The sequence below is a fragment of the Microtus pennsylvanicus genome, chromosome 20, assembly GCF_037038515.1.
Source record: "Microtus pennsylvanicus isolate mMicPen1 chromosome 20, mMicPen1.hap1, whole genome shotgun sequence".
NCBI lineage: Eukaryota > Metazoa > Chordata > Mammalia > Rodentia > Cricetidae > Microtus > Microtus pennsylvanicus.
In genome coordinates this window covers 37,514,270-37,539,680 of record NC_134598.1, presented here as the reverse complement: position 1 = coordinate 37,539,680, position 25,411 = coordinate 37,514,270, and the positions used below count along the sequence as shown (strand labels likewise).

The 25,411-nt window shown below is 43.9% G+C and overlaps 1 protein-coding gene across 1 annotated transcript in view; it reads right to left on the bottom strand.

Moving 5' to 3' along the window:
- Polr3b (RNA polymerase III subunit B) overlaps positions 1 to 25,411 on the bottom strand; it is a 106,949-nt gene that overhangs the window by 63,242 nt on the left and 18,296 nt on the right. Inside the window, exons 10-12 of the mRNA XM_075954157.1 lie at positions 15,964 to 16,086; positions 10,432 to 10,551; positions 7,128 to 7,262 (exon numbers count right to left, since the gene is read on the bottom strand). Of these exons, the coding sequence (XP_075810272.1) occupies positions 7,128 to 7,262; positions 10,432 to 10,551; positions 15,964 to 16,086 (378 nt within the window). The remainder of the gene's footprint in view (positions 1 to 7,127; positions 7,263 to 10,431; positions 10,552 to 15,963; positions 16,087 to 25,411) is intronic.

The following is a 25,411-nucleotide window of genomic DNA, read 5'->3' as shown; positions in this document are numbered from 1 at the left end:
TGACTAAGAAAGCCATCAGGAGACGACCCGGGATCCTAGGCCCCAGTTCCCAGCCCTCAGTCCACGAAGACAGACACTGCGGGGCACATCCTCTGACAGGACACAGCACTACCACCCATCAGGTAGTGCAGCCAGAGAACACAAACGTTCCAGAGTCCAGTCTCTACATTTCAAATCAGACACGTGCATACATACGACACACACCAGCACACGTCATCGAATTAGACATGTGCATACATACGACACACACCAGCACATCAGAGAATCAGACACGTGCATACATACGACACACACCAGCACACGTCATTGAATCAGACACGTGCATACATACGACACACACCAGCACACGTCATTGAATCAGACACGTGCATACATACGACACACACCAGCACACGTCATCAAATCAGACACGTGCATACATACGACACACACCAGCACACGTCATAAGGAGGCTGGGCGCTGAAGCATATTTCTGTAATCGCAACACTTGGGAGGGAAGAGGCAGGAAAATCCAAAATTTGAGACTAGTCTAGGATATATAGTGAGTTCAAGGTCAGTGTGAGATGCGCTGAGATCCTGTCTACCCACAAAACCTCACATCTGCAGCCTAAGCAGGCAGCTCTGGGGTTAGTGCTTTGGTCTACCCCACTACCACAAGCCCAGGAAGTGCGTGAAGGGCTCTCCTCTGAGGACATCCACTTAAATGGTTCTGGGAGAGACCAGCATATGAACCAGAGGACTGGATGAAGAAAGTTCACGTGCTCAGCTGATGTGTGCAGGCATCACCTAACATGGGGCTCAAATGGAGCAGAAAGGCCGAGAAGGGCACCTTTCCTTGAACCCCAGCTCCTGCACTGCATGCAGGCCTCCCGTCCTCCATGGTGGACCCCAGGTTCTCAGGCCTTCAGCTTCAGGCTGTGATATACAGCACTGGCTATGAGACAAAACACACACTGACCTCTCTGGCTCTCCAGCTTGCACACAGCATATCAAAGGACTTCTTTGCCTTTATAGCCACACCAGTCACTGATGTAATTAGTAAATTCATTCATTTCTCTTACCCCTTATTGGTTCTATTTTTCTGCAGAGCCATCAACCAAACCTAGAATGTAGGAAATTCCTTAGGACAAAATTACACTTTCTTGAAACACACAGACATGATGAGAAGGAATCTAATATACAAATCAACCAATCAACAAGCGAGACACAACAGCTCAAAGATCCTTGATGACAGTAAGAAATTACTCTTTCAAAACTTTAGGTTTGAAAATGATTTAGAGACATATCTTATTGTGTATAATGTAATTTCCTGATCTACTGAAATAATTTGATGGCTGTATCCTGTTTAAACAATCCCTTTGGGACGCAGAGGGGATGGGAGGGTGCTCAAGAGGATGCAGACAGAACAAGATGAACTTCTAATAATCACAGAATACATGACAGCTGATTTTACTATCTTTATATATGTGAAGATTTTCATACTCATATTTTCATTAAAAATAACTCTCAAAGATACTTAGAAATAAGTCTTATTTAAAAATATATTTTTGTGTGTGTCTGCAGGTGTGTGGGCTATAGCAGAGGCACTGGAGTAAGAGTGGTGGTCGTGAGATGCTGATGTAGGTGCTGGATGCCAAACTCTGGTCCTCTGAAAGGGCAACTAATGCCCTTAATTGCTGAGACATTTCTCTAGCTTCAGAAATAAACATTTTTTTTATTGTGTATGTGTGTGTGTGTGTTTTGTCTTGCTTTGTTTTATTTTAAGAGGGCAAAAGACCTTCGCTGGATAAGAGTAGATATCTTTAATGGAAGACACAAAAGAAAACCTAAATAAGATTTATGAATAAGACTAATATTTTAAAATTACTAGTTTTCTCCAAATTTTATCTGTAATTCTAAGGAAAATCCCTACAAGAATTTTATGAAAATTAGCAGACTAATTCTAAGATTTATAAGGAAAACTCTAAGACCCTAAAATAGTCCACCTTGTGATAAAGACAACAGACATACAGGCAAATGGACCAAAAAGTGAAGGATCGTATAACAAGTGGTTCTGGGAATAAAACCTGGGTTCTCTGAAGGAGCAGCTCACGCTCTTGACTTCTGAAGTCCTGCCTCCACCCCGAGTCCTGGGATTATAGTCAATGCACTTCCATACTGTGAGAGACTGAACTCAGGAATGTGGGCACCCTACCAACTAAGATAAATCCCCACTCTGAAATAGGGTTCTTTATACCATTCACACTTGTCTGAAGAACAAATACCAAAGATATAAATTTCAAAAACAAAAAGGTCAAAATACTGAAAAAGAGAGTTAACAAAGCTGATTACAAATAAAAAATTGTTAAAAGGTGTCATGAAGTTAAATGGAGAATTCAGGCGAGGATAGCTATAGCATACATAATTCGTTAAAAACAGGACCTAGAACACTCAAATTTTCTTCTTGAAATTAATAAGGATGCAAACAAGATATTTCAAAGCAGAGGAAATAATAACGGTTAATAAAGAGCTCAATCCCATCCGTTAAGGAGGAAACACAAATAAGGACACAAGATGTCACTCTGAACCCCCAGAGACAAAAGCGTCAGAGTCAGGCAAGAAGATGCCACTCTGAACCCCAGAGACAAAAGCGTCAGAGTCAGGCAAGAAGCGATGGAGGGAGACACAAGGCAGTGCACACACTGGGGCAGCCAGTCCTCTTGATCTAAGTATCTACAACAGCAACCAGGAGAGGTGACGAGGGCGGCTAGGATAAAGAAAAGGGAAAGCACACAGAGCTCCTGACTGGGAGACTGGGCAGAGCACCACGCGCAGTGGATTATAATTCAGAAATAAAAATGCACTATGGTGATACACAGTACTGTTGAATCTTAAAAATAATGCTGAATATAAAAATTATAGATAAATTGTATGATATAAATTTATGTTATGAAGCTCAAAAATAAACAAAACTTATATTGTGGCAAAAGGTTTACAATTTTGCTGTCAGAGCTAGAGGCAAAGCCAACAGTAAAGAGCAGTGTGCTGCTCGGCACCCACAGCCTCACGGGCATCCATGCTTTTGTACACACACTCACACACAGACGCACAACTAGAAATAATGAAGACAAAAAACTTGCTGGCACAATCCCAGCACTCGGGAGGCTGAGGCAGGCGGATCTCTGTGAGTTCAAAGCTAGCCCAGTCTACAAAGCAAGTTCCAGGGCAGCCAAAGCTACTATTACACAGATAAACTATCTTGAAAAACAAAACAAAAACAAAAACCTTAAACACTGTAATAAATTAAGATAATAATAAATGCAAATAACTCTAAGTGCAGAGAGAAATGAAGCACAGGCAAACGGAGGGGCACGGATGACAGTCTGAGCTGAGAAGAAGCCTTTCGTATCCATTGCATCTGTGCCCTCATAACACACATCTGTGTGATAAACTAATTGATGCTAAGGATGACATGAAAATAAATGCTATTAGATAACGTATTTCACACAGTTTGGTCATGGAAGAGCAGGGAGCGATGAAAACCGGGTAAGGTGGCTGTAGCAGACCTGGAGGTGTGATTAGCCCAGCACCAAGGGGATGGATCCGCCTCCAGATGGAGTCTGAACACAGCAGAGCCATCTTGAAGGCACAGATAGGCATCTGTTGCAGACCTGGGGGTGTGATTAGTCCAGCACCAAAGGGATGGATCCGCCTCCAGATGGAGTCTGAACACAGCAGAGCCATCTTGAAGGCACAGAGAGGCAGAAACCGGAAGATATTCAGCAATGGCTACATTTCTTGTTTTTAAAACTTTTTACCTAACAGTTAACTGCACTGTGAGATAGGTCTAAATGGGAAGAAAAAATAAAGACTCCCATCCCACCGATCTAGGACCCCCTCAGTTCCCTTCTTGGTTTTATTGGATGAAGAACCAGAAAAAAAGCAACCCCAGCTAATAAATACAAATAGCTGTAAAAAATTCTCAGAAGGGAAAGAGACACGGGGAGAAACCCAAATTATGTGAATAAACTTTGCCCAACTTCTGGCTGTCCCCTGAAGTATAAAAACAACATGGGCGGGCTTGTGAGCATTCTGACCTGCATGAAGTGTTAAGGATTCTAGGCCTGAGACAGAGGTTCTGTCTGTCCATGGAAACATGCACCCTTAGTGTGTGGTCGTCCGAGCCACAGGCCAGAGAAGTCACATCCTCACGGGCCTTGCCCTTCACTAGATGACCAGTGGTTGACCTCCACCAGCACCATGTGAAACAGGCAGACAGCCCAGTTCCATCTGAAAGCCTGACCCACAAAACTGTGTGGTCTAAGAAATGAAGCCACTGCTTAGGACAAGCGTGTGCCACAGCACCAGATAATAGAAATATCAGTAACATCAAGTTCACAGAGAGGAAAGACTGAGTAGTTATTACTAGAACAGGGAGCTGGCATACTTCTTCAACAATATAGTAGCTATTATTATAAACACCAATCTCTATTCATAATTATACACCTATTTCCCACATAAGCTTTCCTTTGGTAAACAGAACATAAAAGCTCAACATATTGGTTTGTGATTTAAGTCAACTAGTAAAATATTTCAATGATTCACTTAAAGAGGAATTCTGAGATCACTGAAAACATGCAAGTTGGTGATTTACCAAATTCCCTGCTGACTATATTCCTGAATTTATAATGGGAAAGCAGACTTACAACTTTGAACAAAGAATTACTCAAAACAACCAAGTTTTCCTTAACATCAAAAGAATTTTTCTAAGCTGGACCGTTTTAAATGGCTTTCCAAACCCTTGGGTTGGAGACACCCATCTACTTTTCCACTAAAATCAAGTCTGCAGATCAGGAAGCCAGGATCTAGGACTTGAATGTACAAAAGTGTTCTAAAAAGAAAACTTCCTCCCCCGAGAGCTTAATCCTTCCCGACAGTGGGACCCAGCAGTTTCACTCAAGGAAAGAAAGACTGTGGGAGTGGACGCAGGTGCAGAGGGGGAGGGACCACCGAAGCCTGTTCCAGCCACTTCCTGTGGGCCGCGCAATGGAACCTGCACAAGCATCCTGCACAGAATCAAGGGCCCTTAACCGGACCTCAGAGCCCAGCTCTTTTAATTAGTCCTTACACTTAGCTGCTTTTGTCTCAAATGATGAAGTTGTTTTTGGATTCCAGCTGACTCTTTTGTGGCCTCCTGATTCAAACACAAGAAAATGTCCTTGGTGCTAACACTAGTGAATGGGCTCGCAGAGTCACCCACACTGCCACAGGGAAAAATTCCTCCTCTCTAAAAATGTCAACTTTAGAAGTTACGCTGTCCAGTTACCGAGCAGTGAGAGGCTGTGAGGCTAAGCCACACAATGAACCACAAGATCTAGGCTGGAAGTAAAATGATGACAAGGGTCGGATGCCTCGCTAATATTCAACACTTCCTACTGCTAGTTTGAGAACTTTCCTCCTGCTGAAGACAGAAGCACCACTGAGCAAATCATATTTAAGGGAAAAGTGCTGACAGCTCATCAACTGATTTTCAATGAAAATGCTAAAAAAAATTAATAAAGAAGCTAAGCCGCTGAAATACAGTTTCACCAATTAGCTTAATGTCAGAGAATTCTAATTAGGCGCCTTGAGATTGCTATTTAGTGTTTAAGCCTTCAGAGTGCCAAATTCTCCTTTTCACACAAACTGGTTGCAAAATTAAAGACATTAGGCAGCCTTAATTACATTATCAGAACAGCTGGGATTAGGCAATCTCTGAAGTCAAGACGGCATTCTTTTGTCCGGGATGGAAATCCCTGGATTTTGGTGCCATTCCATATCTCACCCATACAAAGCAAGCTGCGTTAGAAACAAAAAATTTGCAGACAAAGAACGGAGTAACGTGCAGCAAATAATGAACACATTACTGAAAAAGAAAAGGTAAGTGCAAAGATTAAGCCTGAAATCAGTAGGTTTTGCTAACACCTACTGGCGACTGGCCTGGCAACCCTCTGGTGGCAGCCAGACTGAGGGAAAGCTCCCTGGGCCAGTGGAGACAACTCTGTTATCTAAAGCTAAAGCACGCTTCCACTGCCTCGTCCCTCGGGTGGGAACCAGCAGCTATTGTTCTTACACATTCTCGCCAACACAATACCTTCATGTGCTTACACTGTTCATTAAGCTATGTTTTCTTGCATGTGGGAGTCCTCTTTTTAATTCTAATTTCTTAAGCAACAGGATATCCTCTTTAGCCTCCTCCTCATTCCCTTCCATATTCCTCTACATAATCCCCCACCCCCTTTTTTAAGGACTTACTTAACAGCTTGATTTTTTTTTAATTGAAAAATGGTGAAAATGAGGATTAGAGATAGGAAAGGGTAAATCCTTGCATGGTGAGTGGTCAACCTGAAGGTGGTGAAACAGGCACTAACCTTTAACCAGAGCTTCCCCATACTCCAGATCCCGACTCTTCGCAAACCTAAGAACTGTTCTAACTTCTAACTTTAGCTGTGGGGGCTGGACAGATGGGTCCAGGGAGAGAACCACCCCTCCTCTGGATCATTGCTATCGCCTCTGTCTATTCTCCTCCAAACCCATTCTCTCCCACCTGAAACCCAACTCATGTCACCGCCTGAGTTCCATTCCCAGCACCCATGCAAGACAGCTCATACCAACCACCTGTGGCTCCAGCTCCAGGGGATCTGATGCTCGAGCCTCCTTAGGCACCCAATCTCGTGCGCACGTGCACAGATACAGACACACACACATACACACACACACATTTGTCAGTCTATCTTCCTCCTGTATAGCCAGCAACAGCACCTAGGAGCAAGCCTGAAATATGGAGGTATTGTAGAAACATTTGTTAATTGAAGTTGTTAATTGAAACTAAATTAAATTGTTAATTAAGTCAACTGTTAATACCACTTAAAGTCACAGTTCAGCTGGAACAAGGGAAAAAACATCTCAGCAAAAGATACAAAACAGGTAATTTAAAGACCACAGACTTTCCACAGTGTAAAAAAACCACTAAGTCATATGCAAAAGTAATACTTCAAACTAATACATATATATAAATATATATATATATATAGTTTTTATTAGATTTGGATGAGTTCATATGTAAAGTGACTACAAAATCAATCTTATCAAAGAACATAAAATTCTACCTGTCCCGCCAACTCCAGCCGCTTGTTGCCATAATAGTCTCTGTCGTCGACTTTGTTGTCTCCTTGGGCCAGAATCACCCTTCTCACCATCACTGCTGTGTAGATGCACTTAGCTCGGAAATTGAACTCCTTCACCTGTGATTCAGAAACCAGAAAAACAGTTTGCGACGGTGCATGCTAAATGAAGGTGCTTTGAGAAAAGAATCAATGTCACATTCAAATAAAGAAGCAATAAACTGTTGGAAAATTCTCCCTATTTTCAGACATTCAAATAGTCTATAAACTTCCCAAGAGGTGTTTAGACTTTGTGTCTCTGCATTTAATGCCTGGTCTCTTCAACCCTTATGTCCACTGGCGTGTTCACTGTCTTGAGTCACGAGGCATCAGAAAGCAAGCCTAGGACACAGTGGAAAGCAGTGCATTTGGCTGCGAGCCAGGTGGACACCCAGCCCAGGGAAGTCGTCAGATGACTCCAGTCTCAGCTGCCGTTTGCAACTTCACAACAGCCCCAAGACGAGCAACCTGCTCCAACCGTGGGTTAAGACTAGTGAACCCGCTCCAACCGCGAGTTAAGACTAGTGAACCCGCTCCAACCGTGGGTTAAGACTAGTGAACCCGCTCCAACCACGGGTTAAGACTAGTGAACCCGTTCCAACCGTGGGTTAAGACTAGTAAACCCGCTCCAACCACGGGTTAAGACTAGTGAACCCGCTCCAACCGTGGGTTAAGACTAGTGAACCCGCTCCAACCGTGGGTTAAGACTAGTGAACCTGGTCCAACCACGGGTTAAGACTAGTGAACCCGCTCCAACCACGGGTTAAGACTAGTGAACCCGCTCCAACCGTGGGTTAAGACTAGTGAACCCGCTCCAACCGTGGGTTAAGACTAGTGAACCCGGTCCAACCACGGGTTAAGACTAGTGAACCCGCTCCAACCGTGGGTTAAGATTAGTGAACCCGCTCCAACTGTGGTTAAGACTAGAGAACACAGACCGACGACTGATACAACACAGTTATGTTTAGCCATGGAGGTCTGGAGCTCTTTGTTATATAGGGATAATAATTTATATTCTCAGTTACTATTTACAGAATTCTGTGTCCTATTTCCTTTTCCTGGACTTCATGTTGGGTAAGTTGAACTGATCAGTTCTAACTCTTCTGGCTATTTAATAATCAAAACAGTTATTTTGCTTATCAGTGAGGAAAATATTTTATTTATCACATTTTTAATTTTCATCAAAGCCTAGTTCACATTGCCCTTTCACATACATAAATGCTAGTGGACTTACAGGTAGAAAGAAACATGACTATTCATAGCAGTCATCTTTGCTACACTCTTTGGTTCTTTAATTCATTTTGCCCATCTCCCTTTTTAACTACTAAATGCTTGAAACCCAACCCTAGACCTAAACTGAAATTAATTCATTCTGAGCACATTTTTCCAGGACATTGTCCACAATCACATGGAAAGTGGGAACTCTCTACACTGATAACTGCACATGACTTGTAGACTATATCCATGACTTGTAGACTATACACATGACTTGTAGCCTATACACATGACTTGTAGCCTATACACATGACTTGTCGACTATACACACGACTTGTAGTCTATACACATGACTTGAAGACTATATCCATGACTTGTAGACTATACACATGACTTGTAGACTATACACATGACTTATAGACTATACACATGGCTTATAGACAATACATATGACTTGTAGACTATACACATGACTTGTAGACCATATCCATGACTTGTAGACTATATATATGACTTATAGACTACCAACAGCAGTTCAGACATTCCTTGGAGGGGGTTAACATGAATTACCTGAAATGGGTAAGAGGATCTAAACTGAGCAGACTGCTGGAATAGAACTGTCAACAGAATCTGGAGACTTTTGAGTATCACCCCTCTTAACAGTTAAGGTTTTTCAATCTATATATGTGTCACAGGCACCTGAAAGACTTGCTATAATACATGTGGCTAGGCTGAGGGTCGCTCTGGAGTTTCTGACTAATAGGTCTAGGGAGAGTTTCACTATTTCTAGCAAACTCCCAGGTGTTAACCAAGAGAATGCCCTTGAGCCTGGGTCTTGAAGAATGACAAACAGTATTGCTTTATCTTGGTAATATATCATTTTCCTGTATTACCCTCAAAGTTTTAACTTATGTAAAAAACAAAAAAAAAACCTGTCTCAAACTATTTTAAAAACTCTAAGTCTTTTCCTAATTCATATATTCTTTAGTCAAATATTTATAGTTAAAATTTAAAAACCATAGTTCAATCTCTTTGCAAAAGGGCAAAGGAATTACACTTTCTGAGCCAAATTTAGCAAAGTTCTGCACAGCCAGCATGGTCACCGAGGCTCTTCCTGACATCACAGATTAAGGTAAGCCGGGCTCCTAATGGACTACACCACCTTGGAGAACTGGGAAACAGAGCTTTCTGCATAGGCTGTACCCCTGAATCATCACAAGGGACTTGGGAGGAAGTAGTGTTACTTCATTATGAAGAAACCTAACCCTAACCAGAGAATTCAAATTAGTTCAAAACCGAGACCTGGACAACTGCATCTCTAACTCCAAAGCTCTATTAGCTACCATTACCCACTTTTGCTGTCTGGAATTTTAAACTCCTTTCAATCATCCATAAGAGCCTAAAACAGACTTCAAATACAGCTTCAATGAGAGGAATTTTATAATTTTCTGAGTAGATCACAGACACACAAACAGAAGCTACAGAGCAGTGCAGACATATATACCATTTGCTCACAGTGTTTTAAGGTAAGAAAACTGAACCTAATGCCACTACAAGGCTGGTCTACATCCATAGATTCCCTGAAGGGATAGTTCGTAACTCTGTGATTAGATCATACATGATGGAACACTTGGGAGCTACGAGTTAGCAAAAGGGGCCCACACATTCACTGAGGGAAAGAATGACTCCCAGCAATACCTAACATATGATGAGCTAACAGAAACACAACCCACTTCAAGGCCACCAGGCAGGCTCCAGCTTCTCTCTGCACACTCACCAGCTATGTATGACAGAAGCGAGACACTAAGGAATTCAAGGCCATGGGGACAACTCAGCAAATGAGCATTTTAAAGAAGTGATGCAGCCAACCCTGACTACAAACAACTGCTGATAATGGGAGCTAAGTTCCAATGGGGCAGGACAGTGCCTAGCTCTTGGGGATGCACTTCCAACAGCAGAAACCACATTCCAGAGTCTTTGGGAGGAATTCACGAATCTCACAGACATCATTCATTCATAGCTGGCAATTACTCACCGGTACATGGGTCAGAATGGTAGAAGCCAGGAGTTCTCTTGCTTCTTCTATTTTTGTTTTCTTTGGTCCACCTCCCCACATTCTTTGTCTTCTTACTTTATTCCCTATATATTTTAGTGCCTATAAAAGAACAAAGGGTGTCTGAATTACATCACTGGAGATCATCAGTGCCCATGGGCTGTTATAAACAAAGAAGACAAGGACCCTGGGTACACAGACTGCTGCTTTGTGAATAAAGTGTCAATATCATCAATAAGCAACAAAATACTATAGCACACTGACAACCTAATACACAGGTTCCCTTGAACCACATCATTTGATTTTTAAAAATATTTTATTTCTATAAAATTGACACATAATTATTTATAGGGAATTGAGAAACCATAGATAAAAAATGTGTTTGTGTGTATCTATAAGGCAGTCATCAATTCTTCATTCAGAATATCACTGTGAGATGGGATTGTTCTTATTTTAAAAAAAAAAATAGAAAAAGGAAACCATGTCAAGATCTCTACACTAAGAGCTACAAGGTAAAGAAAACCCAAATAAATGCTGGATGAACGTCATGAACTGGATGACTTGATGGCATGACTTACAGTTGAAATTCATCCTAAATTACATAATAGGTCATTTTATCCCCAGCAGGATTAAAAAACCCAAAATTGGTTGATTCTTAAGTCCTGGGTACTACAATTAACATGGATATGCAAAGGGCTTGGATAGCTGACATCATGGTTTCAACTATAAAACTACAGTAGCCAGGCAGTGATATCACAGGCCTTCAATCTCAACCCTTGGGAGGCAGAGGCAGGTGGATCACTGTGGCTACACAGACAGACCCAGTCTTCAGGATGAAAATGATGTAACTGTAAGTGGGGAGAGAAAGACAGAAATAAACCACACTGAGGGGTGAACTGGCTCTTGACAAAATTGTCCAAACAAGTCAATGAGAAAAGCTGTCCTTTGAATGACTGGTGGAGAAACACAGCTCAGCACCCAAACATGCACAGGAGCCTGGGCGTCCACATCACATCGAAAGGAGAAACTAACCTCAGATAGGACTTGAGGCCTGCCAGGTGTTGGTGCACGGGGCTTTAATGACAGCAACAGGGAGGCAGAGGCAGGAGGATTTCTGAGTTTGAGGCCAGCTTGGTCTACAGAGTGAGTTCCAGGACATTCTGGGCTACCTAGTCTTGAAAAACAAACAAAGCAAAAAAAAGACTTTGTATCTAACACGGAAGCTGAAGTATATGATTCCTAGAGAAAGACACAGACAATGTCCTAATCTGGAACAGGCAGAGACCTCCTTAAAGAGGACAGAGGAAATGTGACTGCAGAAGACAGAGGTCAACAACACTGTGGAAGCAAAGAAAGCCGGGGCAGTGTTTGCAATGTGAAAGCTGGATATGGGGTTTATATCCAGGCCTCGTTTATATTTTGTTTGTTTTGGTTTTTGTAGACAGGGTTTCTCTGTGTAGCCCTGGCTGTCCTTGAACTCACAGAGATCCACCTGCCTCTGCCTCCTAAGTGCTGGGATTAAAGACATGTGCCACCATGCCTGGCTCAGACTTCATTTTTAAAAGGAGTCTGAAATTCATTAATAAAATGATGAACAACGTAGACAGTGAACTAATAATCAGTTTGAACCCTCACAAAGAAAGTCACACATCAGAAGTGCCTGACATAATCTGCCATCAGAAATGAGTATTTAGGCCAAGATAAGATAATGCTACACACCTGCTAGAACATCTAAAATTAAAAAGACACAACACCAAATACTGCGAGAACAAGAACAATGGGACTTGTTCACTGTGGTCAGTAATTAAATGGTATGATCACTTGGGGACTGGGAAAGTGTGGCAATTTCAGCCTTATAAAAGTCAAATATGCACTGTTTTCTTGACCAGTAATTCGACTCCATGTATTTACCCCAAAGAAATGAAAACTTGTCCATACAAAGACTTGTTAGTGGTAGCACTGTTCAAAAGCAAAGGAAAGAGATCCAAATGAACATCAACACAAAAGGGAAAAGCTGGTACAGACACCACAGAATATTACTAAACAATAAAAAGGGACGGGCAGCATGGATAACAACATGAAAAGGAACAACAAACAAGAACCAAAAACTTTCGGGAAAATTTTGGACAGTATGTTTAGCAAAAGTTAGACACAAAACACACAACCTAATTCCATACATAAAGCTCTGGAACAAATAAGGTAAAACCATCCTAATATCAGGGGTGGGGTAGTGTGTGGGGTGTCAGAGGACAGAGGTGAAAACCAAGGGAACATAAGGAAACTCAGGGAAAATGGAAATACTGTCCACTTTGTAAAGTTACATGATTAAAGTTACTTATCTCTATATAAGAGCAGACCCTGAAGTGCTTAGTAACCAACAAGGAACTGAATGAGGGAAGCCCACCTGGCAGGAAATGCGAGTAATAGGCAGCTTGATGTTCTCTAAACTGAGAGGTCATTGAAGTTTTCTCCCTTGGAAAGGGTGCAAGATTTCTCACTTTGAAGAAAAAATGAGAGGGGTACAAGGAGAGGGGAATCCCTTCTGATGTCACACTGCCAACTCTTGCCTGGGTACCCAGTGATGCCACAGTGTGAGGAATGCAGAAACAGTCTACCAAGGCAAGCCAAAATACTATTCCTAGCAACATTCCCCAAAAGGCATCTATACACCAGAGCGCTTGACAGTAATAAAAACCATATAAATAACATAGACCGAGGAAATGGTGGAGGCTAAAAACAGGCATGAAAGCAAACCACACCTACACTGTAAGCAACTGACTGAAGCATCACACCTTCAAAAGGGCTAAGGGCATCTGTGGTGTGCAGTATCCTCCAAGACAAAACATTCCATCTCACAGAGAAGCTCCAGGAGCAGCAAGGCAAACAACTCAACATAGCTTCAGGAAGTCCCTGAAACTGACCAGATTCACCAGGACCCTCCCTGCCAGAGAAGCAAATGAATCTGAGAGTTCCTCCAGGACAAGTGGAACTGCAGGACCAGCCGAGCTGCCTGGAAGAGCTTTAGACCAACTGAGGCACTTGGAAAGGACGCTCTCCAACCTGGTGAGCTGCCCTGCAGGCTGCGCAAGTGCACTCAAGACACCAAGCTTCTGTGAGCTGTCCGTCACCCATGTTCCTGTAAAAAAGCCTTATCTACATTCTTCCAAGAAAACTCGCTGGTTCACCAGGTTGGCCGTGGGTGGTGTCCACACTTTGGTCTGTCGTGAGTATGTTGTGTCTCCCCCAGGAAGTTTGGTCACACACACTATTCCACAGTGAAGTGTGCTTTCTTCATGCTCATTCAGAAAAAGAGAGAACACTCACGTTTTCATAACCAATACTGTATGTTCAATGTAGCAAACATTTGGATTATTATTAACCTAGCACATAGTCTGTAAGCAACTAGAAATTCATTATTTTCTGTTCAGGGAAACAAAACATTTGTCTCTCTGAAGTTAATGATTCCATCTTTTCTCTGACCTAATCTCACTGAGTTATCTGAAAAGCTTCCACAGTTTCTCTTAACAGACACAGATGTGAGTTTCCAACCACCGTGGCCCTTGCTCACACAGCGCTGCAAGGACACCTGACCGAGCAGGTGAAGATGTGGAAGGAAGTTATCGGAGCCCTCGGTGACCACTAGGGCACCATTCACTCCTTCGTCACATAAGGAACAGCAAGCCGCCCAAAGTGAACCTGTTGTTTAAAGGATGAGTATTCATTTTCTGCTTCTGCTCACTTCTTAATGTTTCCCCTCTATGTTCTTAGATCCCTAGACAGGATTCCTTGATTTATTTTATTTTAATTTTTTTGGGGGGAAGGGGTGTTGTTGTTGTTCTTGTTGGTCTTTGGAGACAGGGTTTCTCTGTGTAGCCCTGACTGTCCTGGAACTTACTCTGTAGACCAGGCTGGCCTTGAACTCACAGAGATCTGCCTGCCTCTGCCTTCCAAGTGCTGGGATTAAAGATGTACACCACCAATGTCCAGATACTCCTTAAGTTTTGGGTTTTTTTTTTTAACGAAGATTCATGCCTACCAAATATTTTACTTTCAAGAAAGGCCAAAAATAACAGTACTTCCTAATCAAAATAATGTTTCCTGATGTTATCTGCCCAGTTATTTGAGTCCATTCCCCACGAGTGTGGAGAGAGTAGAGCAGTGAGGAACACTTCCTAGTGCTGTGCTCTGGAACCGCACGTGCTAGGACGGCATCGGCCTTCCTAAGTGCATGGCGTGATCTAAACACCCCCAAGACTGACCTCAGTTCAGAACACACAAACACAATTAAGTGGGAATGTTCTCTCTACATGTATCACAGGTGACCAGAAGAAAGAGACCCAGGATTTATATTTTCCTTTAAGTATTTCACAGGCTAGACAACGTACATATGGACAAATTCAAACCGCCTAGTCTAGTTCTATAGAAAGGCATCCCTGGCTCCAAGAGGGCAAGAGGAATGACAGAGACTCAAAGTCAGCAAAATACCTTGGGAATATCAGACTAAAACGCCCACATGCTATGAGGACTCTCCCACAGGAAAAAGAAAGTATAATTAGTTTTTAAAATTATAAAATTTTAAAATTATGCTTACACACATGGATTCCCTAACATCACCTTTGAATCTTGTCCTTAGAGTCCATGGTCCTAACCAGGTGTACCTGAGGTCAGTGAAGATCCTGAGGGAATAAAAGGGATGATTCCTGGACCTTTCTTAACACTGAAGTAATTAGGAGCTCAGAAAATGGGACGCTGGAGATGAAATGGATACCAGGAGCTAAGGACACAGCCCACTGGCAGAGCGCCTGCAATGTACGCACGAAGCCCTGGGCTTGGTCCCCGCTGTGTTAACTAAGGAATGTCTCCCATAGCTCATGTATTTCAACTCTTGGTCCCCAGTTGGTGGTTATGGAATCTTCAAGAGGGAGAGCTATGTTGGAGGTCACTGGGAGTGGGATGTGAGGGTGGCCTTGCCCCAATTCCCGCTCTCTGCTGACTTCCTTTGTGTCAGCGAAAATGTGCGTGGCCAGCTTCCTGCTACCACGTTCTCTCCACTATCATGGACGCTGTCCCTCTGGAACTGCGAGCCAAAAGGAACTCTTCCTTTAGTTGCTTTTGGTCATGGTGTTTTATCATAGCGACACACCCCCAACACTGCCACCAAAAGGATATCAAAGAGAAAATGAAAGAAGGCAAGCCTCAGGCTGGAGCTGCCAGGGCTTTGAAAGCGTGCTATCCCTTGAATGATATCCCCAAATGGTGCCTGTTACTGAAGCACACGAGCAGCCTCCTCTCCACGAAGCCCTTTTCTGAAAACTCCAGAAACCACAGGCTGACGACTGGCACAGGCAGACTTCTTCCTCCACTTTACAGAGGGAGTCAGAAGAACTCCTGTGGCACTATTCTCCTCGAGCCCCTTACCAGACCTACACCCCCAAAGTCACTGCAGAGTGGCTTATTAAGATGAACAGCACCGAAGTCTCAATCCACAGCAAAGGACACCATGAAAGGACACACCTGCATCTGTGTGAAAATCTGAGCTTTCTGGCACTCCTCCAAGCTGGGCCCAAATGCAGCCATCACGTGCTCCTCTGTTCCAATCATCTGCACAATTTCCTGGTCACTCTCAACACCCATGGCCTAGGAAGGGAAGAAAAGACGGAGAGTGTTGGCTCTGTGTTCACTCACTGACATTTGCTTATGCTAATCTGGCATTGTTTGTGGGTATTACTTCTAAGCAAAAGCCAGCTCTTCTCTTAGAAACGGTGCCATCTGGCATTGGCAGCCATAGCCCAAGCTGCACAAGAACCTGAAATAGAAATTGTCATTTAGGAAAACAAACACCCTCAAATATTTCTGCATGTGTAAAACGGTTCCAATTTTTTTTTAAATATTCTGAGAGTCTCACCACGAAGAAATGAGGCTGGGAAGTCTATCAGAGAGGCCTGGTCACAGCAACAATAGCAAACTTAAAGCAAGACCCCCAAAGGTAGCAAGTCAGAAATAAACACAGCTGAATATGAGGGTAACCCCGACTAGAAACCTTAAGTGTTGCAAGGTGACAGTGGCTGCGCGTCTCTGTTGTCCCACATGGTCCTGTGCTCGCTCACTCACTCACTCACTCACTCACTCACTCACTCACTCACTCACTCACTCACACACTTGGCCAGAGAACCACCATGAGGAGAGACACAGAGTAATCCCACCAGCCCTCTCCTGGTGCGGAAATGCAAATCCTACAGGGGATGGAAGCCTGCTGCAGGAAGCCTTCTTCATAGCCAGGGGGAAAAGTCGTGTTTGCACCAAAATGCCTTCTGTTTGGAGAGAAGACTGAATCAGAGGAGAAATAACTGCCCAGTCAAGCTTGTCACTTCTCTTCTCAATTTTCTTCCACACAGAGGAGAAGGAAACGGAGTTCCCAGCTCCTGTGCAGGGAACGTCAAGGACACGGTCCTGCACACCACTGAGGGTGTCTATCTGGAAACAACTCTATTGCTGTCAATAATATGACAGAGATAACACCAGCCCTATCGCTGTCATATACGTCCGTCACTGTGGTACCAATGGAACCCCGCCAGTGACAGAGATAACACCAGCCCTATCGCTGTCATATACGTCCGTCACTGTGGTACTAATGGAACCCCGCCAGCGCAAAGTTCTAGGGTCACTCATTAGACCTTGAAAATTCTGAAGATGTGGGGGATGCTAAGTAGCTGCTATGTCCCCTTTATACCAACTGAGGGGGTCTGAAAATGTCCCCCAAGCCCCTACCACCAACTCCTCTGAGAGCAGAGTAAACGTGGTGTCTCCTGTGTGGGAAGAAATGACCTGCTCAGTTTTGGAGGCTTGATTACAGACACTGTAGTTTTCCTGCTTCCTCCTGGTGCCAAATCGTGAGGGCACCCACGAAGAATGTGAGAACGTTGAGAGGTTAAAAAAAAAAAAAAACAACCCTTACAGCTTCCTACCATGCTGGTGGTTGCCCAGCATCAGGTGACAACAGAAAGACAGACTAATAACAGAAAAGCCCTGAGCCAGAACCACCCAGCCAAATCACCCCCAAACTCTGACCAGCAGAGCGAAGATGTGTTTTTGTAGCTATTTCTGAATTGACATACCCCTTCCTAAAAGGAAGAGGAGGCTCACATACTCCGGAAACTGAGGAAGCATAGGAACATAGGGGACTTAGGACGCTAATGCATCTTACACAGAGCTCAGAACACTAATGCACCTTACAGGACTCAGGACACTAATGCATCTTACAGGACTCAGGACACTAATGCACCTTACAGGACTCAGGACACTAATGCATCTTACAGGACTCAGGACACTAATGCACCTTACAGGACTCAGGACACTAATGCATCTTACACAGAGCTCAGGACACTAATGCATCTTACACAGAGCTCAGGACACTAATGCATCTTACAGAACTCAGGACAGTAATGTACCTTACAGGACTCAGGACACTAATGCATCTTACACAGAGCTCAGGACACTAATGCATCTTACACAGAGCTCAGGACACTAATGCATCTTACACAGAGCTCAGGACACTAATGCATCTTACACAGAGCTCAGGACACTAATGCATCTTACAGAACTCAGGACACTAATGCACCTTACAGGACTCAGGACACTAATGCATCTTACAGGACTCAGGACACTAATGCACCTTACAGGACTCAGGACACTAATGCATCTTACAGGACTCAGGACACTAATGCATCTTACAGGACTCAGGACACTAATGCATCTTACAGGACTCAGGACACTAATGCACCTTACAGGACTCAGGACACTAATGCATCTTACACAGAGCTCAGGACACTAATGCACCTTACAGAACTTAGAAGAACAGGAAGTTTTAGGACTCAGCCAGATGTGCAGTGGCACACACCTTTAATCCCAGTGCTCAGGAGGCAGAGGCAGGCAGAGCTCTGTGAGTTCAAAGCTGGCTGGCCTGGTCCACACAGTGAATTCCAGACTGCTGCAGAGTGAGACCTTATCCCAAAACAAAATAAAGCAAAACAGAAAAGTTGTAGAAGTCAGGCTGTCTTTCTCCAAAGCCACACAAGCTCTGAACAAACTGCAGGGAGAGGGGGACTCTTTACTAAAAGTGCCTGACACCTGAACAGGGAGCCCCACGACTGTGGCTTCAGTGAGCTGACACCCATGCTGGCATGGCCCTCTTGGTTCTACGGCTGCCTCGAGAGCCCTGCACCCACATCCCACAAGCAACCCCAATGAACTCACTGCTTCACCAAGCTAAACCAGGATGGAGTCCCTTCATTCAGATGTTTGTCCATGTTTTCCCCAGGAAAAGTCACACAACAGGGTGATAATTCATATCCAGCTCAGACAGCAAATGTAACAACTTTAGGAATTAAACACACTATTTGAACAAAGAGTTTTATTTTTGAAACAAACTGGCCTTAGACTGTTAATCCTCCTGCCTCAGCGTTCCCAGTGCCGGGATTATAGGCCTGTGCTTTTGGTAAAAAGTAGATCCAAACTTTTCCTTCAGATATAAATTCTCAAGATTCAAATCACATTTTTTGTTAATTTTTGTAGCCATTTTATCCCTAATTTAATATAAAGCATTTATTCAAGAGGCTGGCAAGATGGCTCAGTGTTTAAGAGCACTGGCTGCCCTTTCCAGAGGACCCAGGTTCAGACATTCCCAGCACCCACATGGCAGCTCACAACTGTCAGTAACTCAGTTCCAAGGAATCTGACACCCTCACACCAATATGCATAAAATTAAATAAATTACTTTTTTTAAAAAAAGCATTTATTCAAGTAGCTGCTAAGATTAATGTCACTATTTCAAAACCATACAAATTTCTGAAAATCGCCTTTTATGATTAAAAGGTTAGCAGTTCAAAAAGCGACTGATTTTAATTTTTTTAATAAGCAAAGAAAGTAGTCATGCTATTAAATCGGAGTCCAATTGGCTTATTTTAGTCACTTCACTGTAGCAAAATTTCCAAGTGAAATAAAAGACTACAAGCTAGTCATGTACTTTGGAGTTTTATAATAATAATGGAAACGAATCCTTCCTCATTCATAACTTGGTTGGTCACACAAGTTGTCCTGGTATAGGATCTAAATAGTAGTAGTTTTTAAATTGCCTATCACTCCTGGATGGCTTAAAATGAATCTCAACAGACTGCCTGGCCCTCCAAACACACCTAAGCTGTGGAAGAAAGCTGTGCCAAGCAACGGTGACAGATGCCATAAGCAGAAGACGTGAGGCCTGCCAAAGCTGTCCCACAAAGGCTAAACCCTTCCACCAGGTCACTGAGATGCAGGGGCTGTGACTCAGCCAAGTCTTGTCAAAAGAGCCTCAGCTCCAAAGACTGAATCAACTTTAGCACTGTGTAGCCTTCAGCAGTCATGGCTACAAATAAATAACATATCGCCATGGAAACCAACAAAATGCCCACCCATTTTGCTTCACAGATGTAATTTAGACACCTGAAAACTAGCATTCTGTGGAACTCTTTGTACTCCTGAATCCTCATCATGTCCAGTGGCTAGTAAGTCCAGAGAAAATGCGATAAACTAATAACCGTAGGAAAATGGCAGGTGACGTTTGTCTGAAGGTCCCATGGTCTGGCAAGAGCAGTAACACTGATCAGAAGCCCGGAGAGGCACCTTTTAACAAGCGGCATGAAACTGTCCTCCCGCACACCTACAAAGTGTAACTTCTAAAGATCGGAAGAGGAAAATGCTAGTGACTGATTTTCTGTAAGGAGCTGACATTCATCACTGTGGACAGCAGTCCTGGCAGACAACATGGAAACAGCAATGACATTTTTAAACTGTAGTTGTTTCCCTCTACAAATAAAAACGTCCATAGAAGTTGGCGTCTGAGGAACAAAAACAAAGCCCAGCTCCCGAGATCCTCTTGGGCTACAGATGCCACCACAGTGCCAGTGCTGAAAGCCTGTGACAGAAAATGGGGAAAGGGAAGATTCATGGCAGGAGAGCCTCTGTGCAGTCAAGTCCATAAATAAGGCTGCTCCAGGACCTACAGGCTCCAGCCATCATATTCAGCCTCAGCATGGCATCTGGAAACCCTGCTGCTTCTGCCACCGTTAGCCAATTGTTGGTGACGATCAACAACCATCAGGTCAAACATACAACACACAAAGAGAAACATGTGCCTCTTCCAGCATCCCGGTTTACTTTCCCCAGCTTCTGACAATGGGTAAGGAGGGCCGAGCAGAGAAAAACGGCACATTTCTGGGAACAAGTGACCACTCTGTATCTTACAAAAGCACCCAGGGAGGTGACTTTTCTCTTGAAAGGTGAGTTATTCAGGACTCACAGAAGTTGGGAGTTCTGCCCAGTATCACACAGCCACTAAGTGGAGAAACAGAAATTTAGGCTTGGTGTAAGAGTTCCTTCTATGTGTTGCTTTCATTGGTTTAATAAAGAAACTGCCTTTGCCTTTTGATAGGGCAGAACTTAGATAGGTGGAGTAGACCAAACTGAATGCTGGGAAGAAGGGCAGTGTGGCAGACGCCATGAAGCTCCTGTCCAAGACTGACACTGGTTAGACTCTTTCCCGGTAAACCACAACCTCGTGGTGTTATACAGATTATTAGAAATGGGTTAAATCAAGATGTGAGAGTTAGCCAATAAGAGGCTAGACATAATGGGCCAGGCAGTGATTTAATTAATACAATTTCTGTGTGATTATTTCGGGTGTAAGCTAGCAGGGCAGCCGGGACCAAAAGCAGGCCCTCTCACACAACATAGGCTAAATCGTCTGTCTCCTAGATCTTCAGCACCCTGCACTGTCAGCAGGTAGTTCTCAGCAGCTGACCGGAACACTCCTGAAGAGAAGGACCCAACAACGATAACCTATGATCAAAATACTAAATTCACTTATCTGAACTAAAAAAGTTTTAAATGCTTATTTTAAATGTTACATAGTGCTTATTAGATAATTAGTGAACACATTTCTGGAAATTATATGCAACACTTACCAAGTGTTGAAGAGATACAATCCCACTGCCAGGATTAAAATCCCATAATCTATCAGCAATGGGTATGAACATGTATGATAAGGACAATCATTTTAGGGTGTGTGTAAGACTGAAAACATCCAAGTGGGAAAAATACCTAAAATCATACTCTAAGAAGCTGAAAAGTAAATTGCCCACATAATAATCACTAATGGCGATGATGCGGAAAGATGCCATAACCTATCATCATGTAAAACACAAAGTAAGTTGTTGCGTGTATCACAAGTCACAAAAAATGACCTGCAAAATATATTAAAACGTGCTACATTTTTCAGAGCCTCTCTTCATTTATAACTGGTTATATAAAAAAAAACTAGACTGTTAATTCAGTCTTTTTCTAGATAGAACTTAAGTCAGCTGTTTATGCTTACAATATAAATATTAAATATTAATATAAAATTATTTTATTAAACTTTGATCAGATAGTCAAAAAAAAGTTTAAAATCCTTTCAGATTTTTAATCCATGCCTGTATCTTATTACACATTTTCTACATGTGTGATAAAAAGATCATAGGGTTTCTGGTTAATTAATACTCCTAGTCTAAAAATAGCAATGCTGTGCATTCTCATGTTTGAAACTTTAAAGAAAAAAAAAAAGAGAAGTGCATGAATACATGGAGATATACTGCCCTCTGCTGAAGATATAACTCCAGGCTGACAGATAAAACGTCTACATCACTGCATGTGTAGCACCAGACACTGCTGGGTGCGGTAGAATTCTCCTAAGAAAACAAAGTTCCTTCTGTGCTTGAAAACACAAACTTCAAAGAAAGGAACTAAGACAGCAGCAGGTGCGAGACTCTCTGGACCTGACATAATGGTGCTATCACTATGATTACAGTCATCCTCTTGTAAAGAAAATTAACGACTCCACCTTTTATAGAACTCAAAAGTGTATATACTAGGCATAGAAAATAGTTTATAGATCCTCTTTCATGAGACTGCGTTTCAAATATGGTTATTTCTCAAGTTAAAGGACCTGACTAATCAGCACGTACTCGATACTTGTGAATGAGTGGGACATATCCCACCGTGACCACAAGCCGGACTTGAGAAGCCTGATGCCCAGACGACTGTGCAGTCGTGGACATCTTTAGGAGTAGTGGCTCAGTCTCTTCTTGGAGACTCCAAATGGTTTTCCTTTTTAAGCAGATTAGTTACACCGCTGCACAGGATCTCTGCGTGTGGATCCCATTTCTACTGTAAGCAGCTGTGGGACAGGAACACTGATACCACAGAGAAACTGAAGGATGCTACTGAGCAGTGCTCATCGCTAAGATCACCTGGCATGCTGGGCTGTGCTCCCTGGAACCACCGCTTGTCTCTAAGATCACCTGGCATGCTGGGCTATGCTCCCTGGAACCACCGCTTGTCTCTAAGATCACCTGGTATGCTGGGTTGTGCTCCCTGGAACCATCTCTTGTCTCTAAGATCACCTGGCATGCTGGGCTGTGCTCCCTGGAACCACTGCTTGTCTCTAAGATCACCTGGCATGCTGGGCTGTGCTCCCTGGAACCACCGCTTGTCTCTAAGATCACCTGGTATGCTGGGTTGTGCTCCCTGGAACCACCGCTTGTCTCTAAGATCACCTGGCATGCTGGGCTATGCTCCCTGGAACCATCTCTTGTCTCTAAGATCACCTGGCATGCTGGGCTGTGCTCCCTGGAACCACTGCTTGTCTCTAAGATCACCTGGCATGCTGGGCTGTGCTCCCTGGAACCACCGCTTGTCTCTAAGATCACCTGGTATGCTGGGTTGTGCTCCCTGGAACCACCGCTTGTCTCTAAGATCACCTGGCATGCTGGGCTATGCTCCCTGGAACCATCTCTTGTCTCTAAGATCACCTGGCATGCTGGGCTGTGCTCCCTGGAACCACCGCTTGTCTCTAAGATCACCTGGTATGCTGGGTTGTGCTCCCTGGAACCACCGCTTGTCTCTAAGATCACCTGGCATGCTGGGCTGTGCTCCCTGGAACCATCTCTTGTCTCTAAGATCACCTGGGTATGCTGGGCTGTGCTCCCTGGAACCACCGCTTGTCTCTAAGATCACCTGGCATGCTGGGCTATGCTCCCTGGAACCATCTCTTGTCTCTAAGATCACCTGGGTATGCTGGGCTGTGCTCCCTGGAACCATCTCTTGTCTCTAAGATCACCTGGGTATGCTGGGCTGTGCTCCCTGGAACCACCGCTTGTCTCTAAGATCACCTGGCATGCTGGGCTGTGCTCCCTGGAACCACTGCTTGTCTCTAAGATCACCTGGTATGCTGGGTTGTGCTCCCTGGAACCATCTCTTGTCTCTAAGATCATCTGGGTATGCTGGGCTGTGCTCCCTGGAACCACTGCTTGTCTCTAAGATCACCTGGCATGCGGGGCTGTGCTCCCTGGAACCACCGCTTGTCTCTAAGATCACCTGGTATGCAGGGCTGTGCTCCCTGGAACCACTGCTTGTCTCTAAGATCACCTGGCATGCGGGGCTGTGCTCCCTGGAACCACCGCTTGTCTCTAAGATCACCTGGTATGCTGGGCTGTGCTCCCTGGAACCATCTCTTGTCTCTAAGATCACCTGGCATGCTGGGCTGTGCTCCCTGGAACCACTGCTTGTCTCTAAGATCACCTGGCATGCTGGGCTGTGCTCCCTGGAACCACTGCTTGTCTCTAAGATCACCTGGGTATGCTGGGCTGTGCTCCCTGGAACCACTGCTTGTCTCTAAGATCACCTGGCATGCTGGGCTGTGCTCCCTGGAACCACTGCTTGTCTCTAAGATCACCTGGTATGCTGGGTTGTGCTCCCTGGAACCATCTCTTGTCTCTAAGATCACCTGGGTATGCTGGGCTGTGCTCCCTGGAACCACTGCTTGTCTCTAAGATCACCTGGCATGCGGGGCTGTGCTCCCTGGAACCACCGCTTGTCTCTAAGATCACCTGGCATGCGGGGCTGTGCTCCCTGGAACCGTCTGGGCTCTGTATTAGTCAAGTTAGTCATCGAGATCTGTGTAATACATATTCACACCTCATAGCGTGTAAAACAAACCACAGGACTTTCAGAGAAGAATATCAATTAAGCATTTCTACAGGAAATAGCTTTTCAGGTTTCAAGCCAACCCTTAAACAAGCCTAAAAATCCAGTTCAATAGTAAAGACACATGTTTATTTAGAAACAACAGAATCTAGACGCCTATAAAAAAGAAGAGGTCTGGAATTTCCTAATATAGAGCCTGTAGATGTCCTTGCTCCTGAAACATATTGTGGGATATTTGTACACTGTGCAAAGATTTATTTGCTGTGATTAGTGTAATGAAGAGCTGAATGACCAATATCTAGACAGAAAGAGGTTAGGTGTGACTTCCAGGGACAGAGGACTCTGGAATGAAGAAAGGCAGAGTCAGCAGCCAGATGGAGAGGAGACAGAGGTTGAAGAGGAAAGTAAGGTTAAAAGTCACAAGGCAAAATGTAGATAACATGAACAGGTTGATTTAAGTTGTAAGAGCTAATGGGACAACCCTAAACTAAGTTCAAGCTTTTATAACTAATAAGCAGTCTCTGCGTAGTTATTTGAGAGCTGGCTGGCGGGACACAAAAAGACTTGCTACAGGTGGAACAGTCTGTTAACAGGCCTGTATGGTGGCTAATCCCCACTGTCGACCTGATGAGCAGGCTTCTGCGCATGCTGTGGGACCTGTCTTGATTACATTACTGAGATAGGAAGACACAGCCACTCTGAGTGACAGCACACCCTGAGCTGCGGTCCTGGACGTTATGAAAGATCGTGACCAGCTGCCTCAGGCTTCTGCCATGTTGGTTTTCGTGCCACGATGAACTACAAAACAGACCACTTTGTCCTGGGTGCTGCTTTTGTCATTTAGTATCTTACCATGGCAAAGAGGAGAAACCAAGTCTGCACATACAACCATTACACCACACCCAAG